At 38.9% G+C, this 20,431-nt stretch overlaps 2 protein-coding genes and 1 long non-coding RNA gene across 3 annotated transcripts; 2 read left to right on the forward strand and 1 right to left on the reverse strand.

Moving 5' to 3' along the window:
- Positions 1-826: 826 nt before the first annotated feature.
- On the reverse strand, positions 827-18,255 carry LOC119692721 (RYamide neuropeptides). The gene is made up of 5 exons (XM_048624925.1): positions 18,174-18,255; positions 2,993-3,072; positions 2,552-2,627; positions 1,952-2,110; positions 827-1,595 (listed from the first exon to the last, which is right to left on the reverse strand). Exons 2-5 carry the CDS (start codon positions 3,057-3,059, stop codon positions 1,559-1,561), a joined length of 339 nt encoding a protein of 112 aa, XP_048480882.1. The 5' UTR covers positions 3,060-3,072; positions 18,174-18,255; the 3' UTR covers positions 827-1,558.
- LOC125489358 lies at positions 12,564-13,421 on the forward strand. The gene is made up of 2 exons (XR_007266919.1): positions 12,564-12,982; positions 13,090-13,421. It is a non-coding gene; the product is annotated as an uncharacterized LOC125489358 (long non-coding RNA).
- Positions 18,256-18,803: 548 nt separating the features above from the next.
- Positions 18,804-20,162, forward strand: LOC105396323 (ribonuclease H2 subunit C). The gene is made up of 4 exons (XM_011568318.3): positions 18,804-19,064; positions 19,357-19,484; positions 19,810-19,914; positions 20,068-20,162. Exons 1-4 carry the CDS (start codon positions 18,911-18,913, stop codon positions 20,080-20,082), a joined length of 402 nt encoding a protein of 133 aa, XP_011566620.3. The 5' UTR covers positions 18,804-18,910; the 3' UTR covers positions 20,083-20,162.
- Positions 20,163-20,431: the final 269 nt, after the last annotated feature.

A 20,431-nucleotide genomic window follows, 5' to 3' on the forward strand; every position in this document is an offset into this window, starting at 1 on the left:
TATTAATACCTACGTCCGAGTTGTTACGCATACATTGCGAATCAATGATTTCAAAAGGAAGGATACGCCCGTCAGAACGTTTTGTCAAATGAAAATGGCACCCGCGCGCTGGCCCTAATTCATACAAATTATGACAGATTTATGAGATTTTAGGGCCAACGCGGGGGTGTCATTTTTTAGTGCGGTTGGGCCTGTCCTTACGCTAGTAATATATAAGTCAATGTTGCGAATGCGATTCCGTTGCGATCCCGTTGCGAGTCGCAACGATGCGCTGGTGGAATCATCGTTCATCCATCAGGAGACCCGACGGTAGAAGAGCGGACTTGTCGCGATTCTCTCGCCTTTGGAGACATCTACTAAGGGTGATGTGCAAACACCTGCGTACTATCGACTGTAACGACTTACTTTCCGCACTCGTATCAGAATTTACTATTTTAGTCATGGCAGTCCTACCTAAAAGGTCAGGCAACTAATAGTAAAATAAATGTCCACGCCGGGATTCGAACCCGCATCTCTGGCGTGAGAAGCGGGCGCTTACCCGACTGAACTACAGTAAAACTATAAAGTCCTGAAAACGAAAGTCGATCTTATTAATCAATCTATTATATTTATTTAAGGACAAATCTGTTATCAATCGGAATTTTATTTTTATAATGTACCTATGCAACAGTAATGCAAATGTAAGTAAATAACTGACATTGATAAAAAGTACTTGCAAAATCGCACTCTTTATTGTCAGGACTTTATAGTTTGACTGTAAGTAAAAGCTCTGGTTTGTCAGAATAATAACTAGTCCCTAATATAGGTATAATAAATAACTCAAGGGTGTGTTCGGATCAAAGTCTCCTTTATTCATCTCGGTTTAATTTGCTATCAACAGGGTATTATACATGATCATAATATACAAATACTACTTATTAACATATTAAATATTAATGAATTATTATATTTATTACCCTATTAGCTAAAATTATACTTATTATCTATAGAAGATGATCGCTTTACTACATTATCTTCCTAACTTCGACGGTAAGTTAGTATAATATTTTTGAAATAAATGCTCTCCTGTGATTCTTTTGCTAACCAGTAAGGTAAGTAGGTACCTATTCTATATCTGCAATGATCTTGATCAGGGATGCCAAATTTTGATCAATCTTTAAGGTTTATCTAAGTAGGTACCTACTTATAGGATTTATAGATCCACAGTACTTACCTAATAAAATCACAGCGAGCGCAGTATTTCTTAACTTATAAAAAAAAACTTCATAAATCATAAAATACTTATGGCATATACTTACCATAATATCCCTACCATATACCTACATAATATAAACAACACAATAACTATGATGCAACCCAGCCTTACTTGCACCATCAAAATTAAATAGAAAAATATTGTAAGTACTCAATAAAAGTCGAAGTTAGCCTCATCTCACTTCCCTATCAAATTAATGTGACTCAAATGAGCGAAGTATGGGTACAATTTTCAAAATGATGTCATCATGGCGACTGTCTCTTCGGTGGCTGTAGGTGCTTGTGGAAGGAGATGGGCGGTGGTCTAGTCTTCCTCTTCGTATGGGTCTTCATCGCTTTTTCTGTGGAAAAACATATTTTCGTCACTACAGTTTCAAACCATAATAATTACTTACTTAATCTATCTAAACACGCGAAATTTCCATCCCATATACATGCGGTCATCGCGTCGCTCACACTACTCTCTAAGTATTAAGATAAGGAAGAGTCCGTAGTCGAGCTAACTTCACAGTGATTCCAAGAGTGGTTCTTTTCAACAACTCAACTCTCTCAGAACTAGCTTGCTTGTTGGGGGTGCACCAACCCGCACTAGGCCAGCGTGGTGGACTCGGCCTAAACCCCTCCTTCATTGGCAGTAGACCAGTGCCCCAGCAGTGGGGACGTGATGGATCGTGATGATGAAGTAGCTGCCACTCACCTGGTATGATACCGTGTGGGCGCGGGGTCCACGACGGGTCCGCAGCGGTACAGCTGCGCCACCCCCGTGTACGCGCAGTGGATGGCCGCGGGGGGTGCGGGGGGCAGCGCGGGGTGCGGGGGCGGGGAGCGCTTGCCGTAGCGGCTTCCCATGAAGAACCTAGGGAGATGGAGATAAGGGCCTTTAACTACTTATTGTATGACTTGAAGATGGTGCTGCTCAGAAAATACTTGTTTGTAAAACGGAATGTGAAAATGGATAAGAGAATTAGAGTGAAAGATGTACAAAATACAATTTTAAGGTCCCCTCGGAGGTGCAGAGTGAGGAGCGGGGGGAACGTATCTCAAGCGCGGAACGCCATTGGTGCGCGCTATGCCGGTCAGCTGTCGCTATTGGTTAGTTGCGGCATAGACTAATATGGCAAAAGGATGTGCTCGGAATCCTCTCTAACATTTCGTAAAAGTAGCACTCTGTTAGTTAGTAGGGTATTTTGGTAAAGTTACTTACTTATGTGGTTTTTAGTAAGTATACAAGCATACTGTGTTTCAGGTATACTACTACAGATGGTAATAAACTGTGGGTACGTACGTATGTACTGACCTATCGTTGCGGGGGGTAATGACGCGTGGGGGGGAGCGGCCGTAGCGCGACCCCACCACGAACGGCGCCGGCGCAACTGGAAGAAACGCACTGTTAGGACACTGTGGGACGCCCTCCAGCTCCCATGGGGCAGGTGGATCAGAATAGAAGGTTGAAGAAGAGTTGTATGGCGTTGGAGAGGCATATGTCCAGCAGATGGCTAATGACGATGATGAAAGGACTTGTTTTGAATAGAACCTAATAGCATGCTCCAGATAAATTATTTAGTCCACATTAGAAATGTAGTGGTTTCCAATTGAAGAACTTTCTCGACAGTGTGCTAGGTTATCGGCTTCAGTCGGTGGCATGTAGCCAAGTTGCCGTCGGTTCCACTAGACTCTTTTGATTGTGAACCTACGAAAGTATTGCTAGAACTCTTAAGATACTACAAATGTATCTTACTCTCTGCGCGCTTGTCCTGCGCCGCCGCGGCCGTCGCCAGCAGCAGCCACAGCGCCGCCGCCCACATGCCGCCGGGAGAGCTGCGGGGAGGAGACTATACATCAGTATATATCTTAAGACCGATTCCCACAGCCGACAGGTGGACCCTTACCTGAACGCAGCGGATATCTCACTCACATTGACTTATAATTATTACTAGCGTAAGGACAGGCCCAACCGCTCTAGAAAATGGCACCCTCGCGTTGGCCCTAAAATCCCACATGTACTGACCTGTCGTTGCGGGGGGTAATGGTAATGACATGTCATAATTTGTTCGAATTAGGGCCAGCGCGCGGGTGTCATTTTCTTTAGACAAAATGTTCTGACGGGCGCATCCTTCCTTTTGAAAATCATTGCTCACTCATTATGTACCTCATGAAGGCTGATTCACACACTGTTCAGTGCGAGTGCGAGTAGACGTAGGTACATTGCTGAGTACCTATGTATGGCATATTGAAAAGTTTTGCAATTAATTACCTATGTAGGTACTTACATACGACAAGCCCAGCAATGTAACTACCTACGTCTAGTAAACACTCGCACTAAACAGTGTTTCAATCAGCCTTGAGGTGACTGTAAGGAGTGAGGTCCACGTTTCGGCATCGTACATAGCGGACGCATCGCATACAGGATTCTTTGAATAGACATTCGCACAAAAGCGTCCACTTCAGCGGCATTGCCAATCAAGTCAAACATTTATGAAAATCCGTTTGTTCCGATATCGGTCTGTGGACGCTTACCTTTTACCGGGTATCCGGATTCCCGCGACGGGGTTTAAAAGCGCTAGTAAGTTATAGGTATAGGTATTCTTCTATCGTGTAAATGCACTAAGCTAACTTCCTCCAGTTTATGCTTAGTACTTTCGGTATAGGTATACTTTTATACTCTGTCTCGCGTTTATACCTAATATGTGCCAATTTACGCATAGCGGTGAAGTAAACAAAGCATCTATCTATTATGGCGAACTGATTTTTCGCATTTAGCTTCTATATAAGGTGGGTCATAAATAAATAAAGCATGCGCGGCTATATACTTTCTCGCGGCATAGTGCGTCTACATTTCACTGCTCAAACGGTGTAAAAACCTTAGGTAAGTACATGGGTAATTCTTTAGAGGTACTTAGATGATCTTATGGCTTAGTTAATTAGTACTAAGTTTCATAATATTTTGTCTAATGAAGAATAGATCACTAAACACTATAATATACCAGAAGTAAACGTGACGTGTTTACATTATTGTGTTGAAAATGTATTCATGTTATTCCAAACCATTCCAGCATGGGTTTGTTAAAGTAATTAATTCAAAACCCAGGTAATCGAATAATGCCTACGGGTGGGTATTTCTAATCGACACAGTCGGTACCTATCTAAGGTTGAGAAATAGCAAGACAATCTCTAACCAATCTAGAATACTCAGGTTATTAATATAGTTCTGTACCTTACATCATTAAACTAAGCAGTTAAAATGTAAGCACACCAGTCAACGGTTTTGGGAGCAGTATCATTATGATAAGTATATTATTACCTATATCGTTACAATATTGTGTTTTCAAATGGTTCACCATTTATTTCTGTAAAAATAAATAGAGGTCACTAATTTGATAAGTACCTAACTAATAACAGCAAAAAAAAAAAAACTTATTCAATTCAATTCAATTCAATCATTTATTGGTAATAACTTAAATAATATTACAAGTCATTTACATAGGTATAGGTAATTGGTAATTATGCACTAGGTATAATTAAGTTACTTATTAGGGCATGCAATACCGCAATACCGGTATCCGTAATACCGGGATCCCGGACAAAATTCCCGCTTTTTTCAATACCGGTATTGAAAGTTAATACCGGTATTGAAGTAATACCGGAATCGGACTTTTTTAGGCTATAAATTAAGCGATTAAGATTTAGTTAGCCTTGTGTTCCTATATACTGTGAAAGCGCACTTGTTCCCAACCGTTTAATGCAGTTTTTGGCTGCTAGAAATCTACTGTTGACTATGCGTAAACCGGCACCGGATGTAAAAAAACAATTTATTCTAAAATTTAAACTCTAAAACTTAATTCTCGTAAAAATCTACAACAAAATACAGAATATGATTGCATTTTCTTGTTTTATTTTAATGTATACAACCTTTAAACACAGTATATGCCATTTATTACAAGGAAGTCTAATACCGGTATTAATACCGGGATCCCGGTATTGAGTTGTAATACCGGAACTCAATACCGGTATTGAAAATTGTTCCGGTATTGCATGCCCTATTACTTATACAATATAACATAGACTAGCTAAAGTAGGTAGTTATATAATTTTATTCATAAAGTAGAAGCACTGATAGTTAGGTATTTCTTTATACATATAAATAATTTAGTTATTAGGTAGTACATCAATAGTTTTTAGGTATTACTATTCAGTAACAACATTTCAGCATTATTTGCATATTTGCATTGTGTTTTAGTATGATAGTATCTTATTTGAAAGCTTTATACACACTGTTTTTCATCGTTATGAGAGTTACTGTTGGTAGTAGGTACCAATAGTGCATGGGTTGGCGAGGTAAGGTCAAAGAACTCATTTATAGTATAGCATGCCGAATTAAGCAACATATTTTTAAGTTTTTTTGTAAAGGTGGCCTCATTTGTTTCGTTTTTAATGTTCTCAGGGATTACGTTATATATTTTTGGTCCTATTATATGGATGAGTTTATTAGACTTAGTTAGCCTGCAGCCGGGACAGTACAGCTTATCTTCACGGCGAGGGCAGGTGTTTGGACGAACATCCTTGTTTGTTGGGAAAAGGCTAAGATTACGCCTTACGTATTTAGCTATTTCTAATATGTATAGACACGGCAGCGTTAATATTTTGAGTTTTATGAATAGTTGCTTTGCTGGGGTGTCCCAAGGTACACCCGCCATTATGCGCAGTGCACGTTTCTGAGATCTGAAAGCACGTCCTGCATCAGTTGAGTTGGCCCAGATATCGACACCATAACTTAGTATTGAGTGGAAATATCCAAAGTAGGCTTTTTTCATGTTATCTTCAGACAATGTAGGTTTTAATCTGCTAAGAGCATAAGAGGCTGATGATAGTTTAGAACAAATATTGTCAATTTGCGGTATCCACGTCAGGCCGGAATCAAAGGTGAATCCTAGGTATTTGACTGTGTCGACTTGAGGGACTAATAAGTTGTTACAAACGATGTTCAGTTCATGGCCTCTGGTTTTTCTCATTTGGAAGTGAGTTATGTTTGTTTTTTCAACGTTTAACGCCATTCCGTTGGCAGCGAACCAGTTAGATAGGTCGCTGATAGTTTTATTTAGTTTAGATTTAAGTTGTTCGTAACTTTCGGCGTTAACAATTACACAACCGTCGTCGGCAAAAAGAACATAATCTACGTTTTCAGACGCTGTAGTTAGGTCATTGATTAAGATTAGAAACAGGTTATTGCCCATTACCGATCCTTGGGGGACAGCGCAGGGGCCTATGGTTTCTAAGTTTGATTGTGCATTATTAACGCGTGTGCTCTGTTTACGCTCGTGTAAAAAAGATGCAATGGTTTCCAGAAAATAACCATTAACACCGTACAGTTTGAGTTTGTTTAGGATTAGTGAATGATCGACAAGTTCGAAGGCGCGGGATAAGTCGCAGAATATGGCGGCGACTTGTCGGCCGGCGTCCAGGTGACTCATTAGTTTGGTTAAGACATCGCGAGCCGCGTGCACAGTGGATCGCCCGGCTTGGTATGCATATTGCTGCTTGTTTAGGAGATTATTTGTGTTGAAGAATAACATGAGTTGTTGGCTGATTAGATTCTCAAATATCTTAGATATTATTGGGATTTGTGATATTGGTCTAAAGTTTTTAAGGATATGCATGTCGCCCTTCCCTTTATAGACAGGTTGAACCTTTATTATTTTCAGAGCTTCGGGGTAAATACCGCACTGTACACACTAGGGCATGCAATACCGCAATACCGGTATCCGTAATACCGGGATCCCGGACAAAATTCCCGCTTTTTTCAATACCGGTATTGAAAGTTAATACCGGTATTGAAGTAATACCGGAATCGGACTTTTTTAGGCTATAAATTAAGCGATTAAGATTTAGTTAGCCTTGTGTTCCTATATACTGTGAAAGCGCACTTGTTCCCAACCGTTTAATGCAGTTTTTGGCTGCTAGAAATCTACTGTTGACTATGCGTAAACCGGCACCGGATGTAAAAAAACAATTTATTCTAAAATTTAAACTCTAAAACTTAATTCTCGTAAAAATCTACAACAAAATACAGAATATGATTGCATTTTCTTGTTTTATTTTAATGTATACAACCTTTAAACACAGTATATGCCATTTATTACAAGGAAGTCTAATACCGGTATTAATACCGGGATCCCGGTATTGAGTTGTAATACCGGAACTCAATACCGGTATTGAAAATTGTTCCGGTATTGCATGCCCTAGTACACACTCGTTAAATAGATAACATAGTAGTGATATTAATACAGGGGGTAAATAGTCAAGTACCAGAGTAGACATGTCGTATATGTCTTTTGATTTTTTACGTTTGATGTTTTTGACTACTTTCAATATATCAAGTAAAGTAAAACATTTAAATGAAATTGTTGGTATTTGGTCTGGTAAGTAGGTATTTAAAAATGTGATTGCCTTATTTATTTCCGGCTTAGCAGAGTTATTATTTGCTTCTATGTAGAATCGGTTTAAGGCGGCGGCGGTGGCAGCCGCGGCGTCGCGCGCGCCTTCACTGTCTACAGTATCTACCGAGGTTTTGCTAACAAGTACGTTTAGTGCATTGTTGTTTCCCGTGCGGCAGGTCTCGGATGAGATCACTTGCCATACTTTCTTACTCATGTTGCTGCCGTCATATTTTGTTATCGAGTTGTTTAGAAATTGTTTTCGGGAATTGTATAACTCGGAGTTATATTTAATTTCAAGATCAAGTAATTGAACGTTAGTTTGTATGTTACAATTCGGCTTTAATAATTCATGTTTTTTTGAAGATATTTGTTTACGTAAGGATCTGGCGCGGTCGCTCACCCATGCACTAGAGGAACTCTTTGACGGATAAATTCTAATTGGAAAATGTACATCATACATGTGTTTAGTTATATTAATTACAGAGTTGAGTTGTTCACCAGGACAAAGATATTTTTTCATCAATGAATCCCAGTCATACATGCATAAGGCATTTGTGAAAGCGTTTATCTTGCATTCTGAAAATAGACGCGTTTGGGACGTAGGGTTGTTTTTTTTACAGTTATTATATAAGTTTAAAATTAGTATTACACCTAAATGGTCAGAAATGTTCAAGTTTATACTTTCATTTAATAAAATATCAGACTTTAGTACGTTAGTGTAAGCGTGATCGATACATGTTTTAGAAGTTTCAGTGATTCTTGTTGGAAAGTTAATCACAGAGATAAAACCTGATGATTTTACAATATCAATTAAACACTTAGAATGAGTTGATTTTACTAGAAGATTAATGTTTATGTCACCCATAATTATGACTTTATAGTTTTGAATAGTGTTAAGTGAAAACAATTCGTTTAATTTAGAATAAAATAATGATAAGTCACCTTTAGGTTGGCGGTAGATGCATACCACTATCAGGTCCAAACCGACACATTCAGCCGCGCAGACTTCAAAATGCATTTCAACGGAGAGTTCAGCGACCTCCTTTCGCTCGATTGTAAGCAGTGAAGGCCTGGAGTAGATGCATGCTCCCCCTCCTTCCCTGGACGGTCGGCAGTACTGGGCGCATAGCTTCAAGTTAAGTATGTTCACTTGACGTAGTTGGTAGGTTTCAAGCCAGTGTTCAGTTAGGCACAGGATATCAGCACCATCCTGCAATAAGGGCTGGAGTTGAAGTTCACATTCAAGTTTGAAGGTCTTTCTACCTAGTCTGTTTACGTTTTGGTGGATTATTGTTACGGTCATTGACTTTGAAGTCGTTATTCTTTCACTTTTGTGAGTGTGTGTCGTCTTCCGTTGTTGTGCTGTACGTCTAGTATAGGTTGTTGATAGTTGACACAACGTTTATAGTTTCAGTTTTCTTCCATACATTTACAAGCAGCGCCTCTAGCGGAAACTATCATAAACTAAAATTGGTAGTATGAGTTATTTCAAATCGTAGTTTTAAAAAACGAAATAAGTTTACGTGTAAATTATAGCTTTTTGGTAGTACGAGTTACATGTTTGACAGATCTTAGGTAGTCAGCTTCAACGAATTCGAAAACTTTCATAGTTGTTGCTCTCACTGAAAATTTGTAGGTGAGAAGCGTTTTTGTTGTTGGTTAGGATCTAGTTAGAATTTAATTTGTGACTATCAGCGATCATATTTTGCGTGGCGAATGGCTGCAGAGGCAGAGGAAACCCTATTAACCACTAGGAACTAACACAAACTTAAGAATGCGGAGTAATGATGGCAGGAATAGTGCTTGTTATTAGAGATAGTTTATATTGGTTCAGTGACTGGACCCAGTAGAGTACTATGTTGGTACTGATCCCGCTTGGACGCTATTTTCAACCAAGTCCAATGCGACTGTGTCGTGAAATCTGCCTTACTGCGTCCAGGCACTGAACCAATGTATATCACCATTAGGGTGCTTACATAGAGATACTGGTTACCTGTATCTACCCGTACCGGTAACCTGCTGTTTATCTTTCAGCGAGTGCGCTAGAGCATTTCACGGTTTTAAATTTCTCAGTGAGCGATACCTAATCAAGTTACCGGTACGGGTAGATACAGGGAACCCGATTCTTTACGTAAGCACCCTTAGAAATGAAAAATAAATATTTAAAAATAATCATTTATTACTTATATAGTTATCCATTACATAAATGGTCTAAATCCCCACGAGAGGACGATAGCGTCGCGGCGTTGACTGCCTCGGACGAATCACGCGTCGACGGGTTGTCCTAGGACTCTGCCTTGGTCTCAGTGGGGCAACAAGTATTGGGCTTCTTCCGACGACAGGGCATCTTGGGCTTCGTCCAACGACAGAGCGTCTTGGGCTCCCCACATGTGCAGAATAGGTCGTAGGAGATTCTACACCATGTACGGACATTTATTTATGGCAGTTAACCTGCCGTGGGGTCCATCGGCAGGCTTGTTTAGGTCCCCATTCCTGTAAATAGTACGAATAGATTAGGTCTAGTAAAATATTATTTATTCCTACAATTTTACCTTAAGTTATCGTAAACATAATAAGTATATAGGTAGGTAGGTACTTACCTTTCCATAAAATCTACAATTAGGTACTTCGAATTGCGATGCACTTGTGAGGATCATTCTTAATTTTATAATTTTTATAAATAAAAGCTTGTAAACCAAATTTCAGTTTGTTTTTGTTAGAGTCATTGACATTGATTGACATATATATTTTGGTTAGAGTCATTGACATATAATATACGAAAATCAAGACGCCAAAATGACATGTGTGTTTGCCCTTTCTTTTTACAAGCGCTAGAAAGAGGTAAAGTATCTAGAGTGAAGTTCGCACAATCGAGTTGTAGCATAAACGATATCGCATGAACTATAATAAAAAAATGTAACTCATACTACCAATTAACTTGGAAACTAATAGTTTGGCGTGCTTACGATTTCTATCAACGTTGACATATATTGCAAGCCCGTACTAGACGCTCTGGTGGTGTCTTTTGGCCTGCTGAGAAAGGGCAGCCATTCAGAGATGCTAATGTTGACTGGCCATGCTTCGGCAGTTGTGAATTTGTCGAAGATTGAAGTAGGGATTCCAATCTTAAATGACGCATATGTGTCACGTTTAGAAGCAATTAATTCGGCTGTGTACTGACCTTCTGCGTGGATTCCACGGAGGTGTTCAATTACATCCTCTGGTTTCGTCGATTTCTTGAAGAAGCAACCGTGGAGATGTTTGTGAACATCAACTCCTTTGATGGTCGTATTTTGTGCCGAGCCCTGGATGGCAGCAATTGATGGCTTCCGTTTGCGTCGGCTGACCGTAGTCCATTTTTCGTTATTATTCGGTTTTTCATTTGGAACGTTGTCGAGGTTATTAGTAATGGCCGTTATTGGTGTTGAGGGCGTCGTTGGTGGAGTGGCGATCGGTGTTTGTCGGCCGTCTTCGCATGGGCGTACCCAGGTAGGGGCAGGGGGGGGCAGCTGCCCCCCCCTAGCCCTCTCGAACCTGAGTTTTTTTTCTATCATACCTATGTTAAAAAAAACAATTTGTTGTTTTTCGAACCCGTAAAACTAAGGGTGTATTCTACGAGTGATTTCATCGAGAAAACACCCCGGTGTCAAATCTCAATATTCTAGAAATAGCAGCCATTTGAAAGTTTTAGATACTTAGTTTTCATAAAAAATCATATGTAGAGATTTAAACGCCTCACGAACATGAAATAAAATTATTTTACCCGCAAAAAGTCATCTCTATCCAATAAAAATATGCAAAATTGCTAATAAGTTACATAAAATAAGTTACAAGCAACTAATCTAGTTGTTTTGATAAAAAAAAACAGCAAAAATTTACATTTACTTGAATAACTTTGAAAATAGCCCCCATTTGATGGTATTTTTATGAAAAATATTGAAAGTTCCAAAACACGCCTAAGGGCGAGGCCACAACACCGCGTTGCGATGTCGCATAGCAAAAATCTGCGACTGTTTTGGTAGTTTTCCCATACTAAATGCTTGATTACTGTCGCAGATTTTTGCGATTCGCCGTCGCAACGCAGTGTTGTGGCCTGGTCCTAACGGAGCGCCGCAGCTCGGGTAGCAATCCATTGAGTGAAAGAGTTCTGATTGTAAATGAAATCAACTTACATGAGCTCCGTTAGGTGTGTACTTCAATAATTCTTGACTGCCTCGACGTACAGATACGGTTTTGGTATCATTTTTTAGCTTATTTCAAATACTTTTTATTAAATACATAAAATACCATCAAAGCTATTTTCAAAGTTATTCAAGTAAATGTAGATTTTTGCTGTTTTCGTGAATTTTCAAAACTCGTAGAACAAAATTTGTTCAGGATGGCCCCCTGGGTCACCCCCTTTCGGCTTAGTATACCCTTTTTGCAACACGCTGTATATCTATAGGGATCTTGACCAATAACTCGATTATCCTGAGAGCTGTAGAATACCTCTCCATCCATAGTATCTCATGACATGTTGCCCCCTTACTGCTACGTTTACTTGTATAATCTAAGCAGGGAATATATATGGCTGTTGGTGTCACATTTAATATACTTTCACGTGTTTGGGACCCTGGCTGTTGGTTCATGGTACAAGAAGTACAATTATTATGATAAAATACTACCTAATGCAATTTTGTGCGGTTGTACGTTTTGAACCTGAACTGCACATTTGTGCGTAGCTGTTTTGTCGAACAAATATTATCATAGAATCAATGTGTTTTGCAAACATTACTATGCTTACAACAAATAAGAATGTATTAGGTATAATACTGTAGCAAAAAAAATATGTAAAGATAAATAACTTCAACTGCAAAATAACATTAATTTCTTAACTCACCCGAGCGTCTAGTACGGGCTTGCAATATATGTCAACGTTGATAGAAATCGTAAGCACGCCAAACTATTAGTTTCCAAGTTAATTGGTAGTATGAGTTACATTTTTTTATTATAGTTCATGCGATATCGTTTATGCTACAACTCGATTGTGCGAACTTCACTCTAGATACTTTACCTCTTTCTAGCGCTTGTAAAAAGAAAGGGCAAACACACATGTCATTTTGGCGTCTTGATTTTCGTATATTATATGTCAATGACTCTAACCAAAATATATATGTCAATCAATGTCAATGACTCTAACAAAAACAAACTGAAATTTGGTTTACAAGCTTTTATTTATAAAAATTATAAAATTAAGAATGATCCTCACAAGTGCATCGCAATTCGAAGTACCTAATTGTAGATTTTATGGAAAGGTAAGTACCTACCTACCTATATACTTATTATGTTTACGATAACTTAAGGTAAAATTGTAGGAATAAATAATATTTTACTAGACCTAATCTATTCGTACTATTTACAGGAATGGGGACCTAAACAAGCCTGCCGATGGACCCCACGGCAGGTTAACTGCCATAAATAAATGTCCGTACATAGTGTAGAATCTCCTACGACCTATTCTGCACATGTGGGGAGCCCAAGACGCTCTGTCGTTGGACGAAGCCCAAGATGCCCTGTCGTCGGAAGAAGCCCAATACTTGTTGCCCCACTGAGACCAAGGCAGAGTCCTAGGACAACCCGTCGACGCGTGATTCGTCCGAGGCAGTCAACGCCGCGACGCTATCGTCCTCTCGTGGGGATTTAGGCCATTTATGTAATGGATAACTATATAAGTAATAAATGATTATTTTTAAACATTTATTTTTCATTTCTAAGGGTGCTTACGTAAAGAATCGGGTTCCCTGTATCTACCCGTACCGGTAACTTGATTAGGTATCGCTCACTGAGAAATTTAAAAACGTGAAATGCTCTAGCGCACTCGCTGAAAGATAAACAGCAGGTTACCGGTACGGGTAGATACAGGTAACCAGTATCTCTATGTAAGCTCCCTATTGGTGATATACATTGGTTCAGTGCCTGGACGCAGTAAGGCAGATTTCACGACACAGTCGCATTGGACTTGGTTGAAAATAGCGTCCAAGCGGGATGAGTACCAACATAGTACTCTACTGGGTCCAGTCACTGAACCAATATAAACTATCTCTAATAACAAGCACTATTCCTGCCATCATTACTCCGCATTCTTAAGTTTGTGTTAGTTCCTAGTGGTTAATAGGGTTTCCTCTGCCTCTGCAGCCATTCGCCACGCAAAATATGATCGCTGATAGTCACAAATTAAATTCTAACTAGATCCTAACCAACAACAAAAACGCTTCTCACCTACAAATTTTCAGTGAGAGCAACAACTATGAAAGTTTTCGAATTCGTTGAAGCTGACTACCTAAGATCTGTCAAACATGTAACTCGTACTACCAAAAAGCTATAATTTACACGTAAACTTATTTCGTTTTTTAAAACTACGATTTGAAATAACTCATACTACCAATTTTAGTTTATGATAGTTTCCGCTAGAGGCGCTGCTTGTAAATGTATGGAAGAAAACTGAAACTATAAACGTTGTGTCAACTATCAACAACCTATACTAGACGTACCGGTGTCAGGATCAATGTACGCCGGCACTTTCGTCGCCTGTCACCGGCAAACTGACTTCAAATATCAACCACAATTTTTTTAGGCATTAAAAACAATATGGACAAACGATGCGTTTCGGTTCAAAGGGGCGAAATAAGTGTAACGCTAAAAAAAAATTACAAAATCAACCGTACATTCGTATCACTCAGGTTCGAAAGGGCTAGAAGATAAAATAAACGTAAATTTTCCTGCCAAGTGGGAATTAAAAACGTGTTACCTACTCTGCGCAAAATGAAACAGGTATGAGCTGCCCCTCCCTAGCTGAAATCCTGGGTACGCCCTTGCGTCTTCGGACAAAGTCGTTTTACGCGAAGTGAGCGCCGGGCTAGCATTGGCTGTTCGGTTTCCAACACGGACAGCGGCTGCAGCGCTAATCGTGGGTGTAGCTTTTTTGCGTGTTGGGCGCGTTGTTTGCTGCGGCGGCGCTGTAGCCGCTGCTGATTGCGTGGTGCTCGATGTTTTGGAGGTACTTTGCAAAACAAGTTGGTTAATTGCGAGTGACTGGGTTTTTATTAGGGCATTTTGGTCACAAATTTATGTTTCCAATGCACTAACTTTAGTCGTAAGTGATGCTACGGTACCTACTAATCCTTGCACAACACTTTCGAGGGCTTTGTATGCCATTTTTCCACGGGTTTTGATTTAATAAATCGGAGCGTGATGTTCGCGTGTGGGTACGAGACACAGACGATGTTAATCCGAGACACAGACGATGTTAATCCTTACGCATACTAAAGTATAACTTACTGACTTACTTCGCCATTAGTACCTACATACTAATGGCAAAGGTTTAATACTGAATTGGCTTGTAGGGGGTGTGATTTTTTTTTATAAGTACCCACTTATGAAACATCGTGAGGTGAATATTAGAAAAATATCAAATCAGTCAATCCAAAAAGGAGCCCATGAAACCTGTTGTCAATGCATGAACCCATAGCAACTGCAAGCTACGAACTGCTACGGCTGGACTCGTAGCGCTACGAACTGCTACGGCTGGACTCGTAGCGCTACGAACTGCTACGGCTGGACTCGTAGCGCTACGAAGTTGCTACACCGTCGCCGTAGGCATAACAACAATAAAATTGATACCGACGAAGTCCGACAATCGTATTAGGTAGGTACATATAGTAAATATTTAAAAACACAAATATAAGAACAGCGTGTAAACAGCCACCGTGTTGATCCGGCGCCGGACGCCGGAACCGGAAGTGCCCGGATCCGGAACTACGAAGACAAGAAAATACACAAGACAAGATTGCTCAATGAGTTGTGGAAAGTGGTTAAAAAACTGTTAGTTTATTTGGTGAAAGAATTTACGAAGAATAGTTAGCGTAAATAACATACCATTGGATCTAAAAAAACAAATCACCATTAAAAACTTAAAAACTAAATTAAAACAAATTATTTCACAAAATAAAAATCTATGGGAAAGTCTTCATTAAAATAAAATTCACTCTGTATAACGCACCTATCTCACTAGAATCAAAGAACTATCTTGCCTTGCAAATCTCACTCGTAATGAGTGGTAATTACAGTCCATAAGGATTATTATTGCCACTCGTAAAACATAACTTGTATCATATTTTACAAAATCAATTATTTATATTTACACCTTTGCACATAATAATTGCTAGTATGACCGTTGTAAAATAAATATTACCTAAGATTTATAAATCTGTTGCTAGGTTCTATCTTACCTATGCAATAAAATTAGTAATCAGCTACTGACGTACAGTCGGCTGCTTTAGTAGCTGTGTAGCTGTAGCGTTAAATTTGCTATTTACTCTTGATTTACTTGATTATACATAAAAAGACACATAATCTGGCTTATTATTTAACGGTCGAAAGAAAAAAGAACTTTTAAAGCACCAAAAGTTTAGATTTTTTATGATTTAGGTTTGACACCAGCTGTCATCCCATCCCATACATTTTGGAGCTCTCCAAACGGGCCTATTATATTTCGACGACTGTAACCACTACACCACCCGGTCGTCGCATAGCGCCTACGTATTTGGATTTGAATCTCAAATCCTTCAGGACACTGTTATTATTATGAACCCGGCCACTAGAGAACCATTACCTACTCCAATTTAGTGTGCACCGTAAATAAAACATTCATTGGTCATTTCGGCTTCATTCAATCAATTTTAACGTTAATGGCGCATTTCTATTTTTACATTTTTTACATCGGTAGTAAGTGGGAGGGGTGGAATAGCCGGATAAAATAGCTGAAATGGGGTATTTTCAGTTGAATTTTTGACTAATTACTTAATAGTATGAACACATTTTTGTTTGCTATTAAGTAAATACTTAAGGTCAGCATGGATACATATAAAGACTTATTTAATTAATAATAGAGTTAAATAAGTTAATGAATATGCTTATATCCGTTTCACGGGGGCAGGTAACTGTACTTTGCAACTTTAAAACTTTGGTTCCTACCTAACTACCTACTCTTAAATTTATTTTAGCCGTGAAGATAGTACTTACTTATTGCTTTATACTATAAATAATAAGAAGTCGCAGCGTCTGTTTGTTTGTTTGTCCCGGGCGAGCGTCCGGCTCCGGGGGGTCAAATGAAGTGGTTTGTTTTGAGAAACAACGAGGAACGGCTTTAAAACGATACAATTAGATCGTTTCATTTATTTATTTAAAGTCCTTCACCCCGGGTCGGGAGTCGGGATGACAAAATACTGTTTCTTTAAACTTAAATAGGTCGTGCCGACTGTAGTTCTATGGCCCTTTCTAAGTAGATTGGCATCCAATTTCAAACCTTTCTTTTTTATTTATACAAGGTGTAAATATGTATACACTCTATAAATTATAAATAGCAAGGGACGTAAGTACTATCTACTTGCTCTTAACTTAACTCCACTACCTATATTTCCTACCAGTGGAAACTTGTAATGACTTGCTGTTATTTATTTTAATATGTATTAGGTACTCAACATTGTAATAGTCGCTAGTTTTCCGAACAAAATAAAATAAATAAATAAATAAACTAATAAATATAAGACCAACATTATGCTAAATTCGTTGTGGTCCGAAGAACAATATATAACGAGATGAAATTCTACTATAGTTTTTAGTTGAGAAAATGGACAGGTAATTAATGTAGCATGGGACGCCCTACAGCCCGCTGCTGGGTAATTTCGTTGGTCGATATAATGTTATAAATAAACGCAAAGAAAGAGTTATTGTATAAAGGACGTAACAACAGCAGATTTGTGTGTCGCTATGCAGTTAGGTAAGTATTTAGTTTTTTTTTTAACATTACGCACTAGCGCACTACACTAGTAAGTTACCTATAAATATCATATCAAGTACTTAACAACTTATATTAAGTATAATGTTGAATGAATTTTGATGAAGTTACTGTTACTTATCTACTAAAACCAACTTTTATTTAGCTTCTCCATAGAAACTTTTTATAGTTAGTCACGTGACTTTACTATGGAAAATAGTAGTTATAGTGCGACAAACTTATCTGTTCCGGTGAGAGCGAACTAAATTGATCCATATCTCATTATTTACCAATGAATTATATATTGATATAGATTAGATGGGTTTATTTAAACCACAAGAGCGAATTACCACTACTGGCAAACTTAAAATCTTATAGAATGAAGAAATATTACACATTTTCGTGAGCTGTCACCGGACCAGATAAGTTTGTGGCACTGTACCTACCTATATTTTTCACGAATTTCTTAAAGCTACACCATAGATACATAGGTCACATTTATAAGATGTTTAGAATGACCCCCTGAGTTACCCCTAACTAGTTACACCACTTTTCAACATCCTGTACCTAGGTAACAGGTGAGTAAATTCTAATAAGTAAAATCTTCCGAAATCAAACCTTATCAGTAGGTACAGTTGGGATTATTGCACACGTAATAAAAATAAACTTACCTATATAGTGTCCGGTAGATGGCAGTAAACCCGAGGCGAGGCCGGGTCGGGGTAGTTTTGCCGCGGCCGAGGCTGTGGCTCGCTTTATATCGCAGGAGTGCAGGTAGGTGGAGGTATAGCGGCGGCGCGACGCATGCGCGGAGGCAGGTACCTACTCCCACTGATTATGGCAACAACGTCATCCTATCTCGGCACTCTCGGCTTTCAAAGCTCGGCTTATTCTACTGCACGGAATAAGACACTCATGGGGCATAACTTCAATATGAATGTGTGCTGAAATAGAGATACAATTTTGTTGTACATTTTTACAAATGTATGATTCTAGAATCCTAAGCAAAGCACATAGGTACCAAACCGACGGTGTACTAGTACCTACCACATTGGTGAACGCTATTATGTAAGTATATATTATAGTAGGTAAGTACTCCGGAGGGAACATCAAAAGAAACGATCGTTAACGGTCGTCAAATCATCATAACCATCATCATCTGCACCGCAGCGCAGCGCCATACGTGATGCCAGTACCTAGAGATTTTTTATTCTTCATTACTTAACCAGTGTAAGGTAGGCTGAGAGACTAATCTGTGGATCAGCGTTATGACAGCTGACGTTACAACCGATGAGTTTTGACAGTAAAACTTCAAATCCAAAGTTTGTTTTGTTTTGCGCAAGTTTTGCGATTCTCATAATTATAATTTAATTAGTTAAATTAGATTTTTAAATCACTTTTATTTACTATGTCGATCCAAGTGGAAAATAACTTGAAGGATACGGAGGACAAATCTATCTTCGAGCAGAAAGCTCATTACATCCCGTGTAAGATAGAGGATGATGGGCCGGCGAACGTTTCCCGATTCTTTGAGCCCTACGTCACTGAGAACGAGAGCTCAGGTAAGTCCTCGGCACCATCACACCGTCTGCTAGCCTGTGCACTGGCTAGTATATGCTACATCATTCATATCTGTTTAGATAAAACTTAGATTAAGTTAGGTTATGTTTACATTTAGAGGGGAATCTATTCTCTTAAACAACGGCATCTTAGCGGTACGCATTTTCAAGCATAATTTTAAGACGCCTCAGAACACAATCGAAAGTTAACTTGAACTTTCACATAATCGTAATTAAGTAAGGTTCCTTGTGTATTTTCTTGCTTGAATCTAGCATCAGACACTATGACCCACAGAGCTGTCGGCCACATTCCGCGGGCACAGCCTGGACGGCGCGCGGCTGCGGCTGCCGGCCGGGCACCGCGCCGTGCTGCTCACCGAGGCCAAGCGACCGCTGGCTGAGGACGCTCAGAGGAGGTTCCAGGTAACTGAATACTTCATAGAGGCTGTCTGAAAAATAGAATATCCAGTGAATGAATATACCCATAGAAACTTTATCTTCAAAGTTTCACTTACCCTTGAAAACCTTTCCTGTATTATAATAAGTATAAGTAACTTAACTGTTGTTCTGATGTATAAGCTGCATTACTGTGTAGTATCATCTGAAAAGGAAAAGTGTGGGAACAAACAAGCAATAAGTAAAATAAATATAGCAATAATACCGCCATTTGTGTTAATATAAGTTCTGTAACAGTATCTTGTTGGCATAAATAAATAACATGTATATCTATAATATGTGCTGTTTGTAGGTGGCAGGCGGGTTCAGCGAAGTGGTTTACTGGAACTGGGACAAGAAGCCGTCCAAGAACGACAACCTGGTGAAGGCCCTCGACTGGATGGACGTGGCTGATGCGGTGAGTACCATACACTCCACTCATCACCCACTGCTGGGCCTCAGGTCTTCTTCCAATGAAGGAAGAGTTTTAGGCCTAGTCCACCACACTAAATCTAAAGCACATACCTACACCTATGTATAATACTAATGCTAATCCATCTTTTTGTTACAGATCCATGGTGACTGACAGTAAATTTGTTAAAATATCTAGGAAATTAAAGTATTGTTAAATAAGTGACTAATCGGAATAAAGGACAGATGAACTTATTTCACGACTTTTATTTTAATAAACTGAATGAAAACTTAACACAATTTTACTACGAAATTTAACTATGCTTTGTACTAAAGGCAAGTACTTGTATTTAATAAATATTGCACTTAGTTTGGCAAAGTATTTTAAAAATAATGTTTTTTTTTAATGTTACATTAGCTTTAGTGCAATTATTAACTTGAATCAAGTTAATAACTTGAACAGGACACTTGTATACAATAGGACATCGTAAGATAATGACGAACAAAAATGTTAAATAACCATC

Source organism: Plutella xylostella, chromosome 2, assembly GCF_932276165.1.
Source record: "Plutella xylostella chromosome 2, ilPluXylo3.1, whole genome shotgun sequence".
NCBI lineage: Eukaryota > Metazoa > Arthropoda > Insecta > Lepidoptera > Plutellidae > Plutella > Plutella xylostella.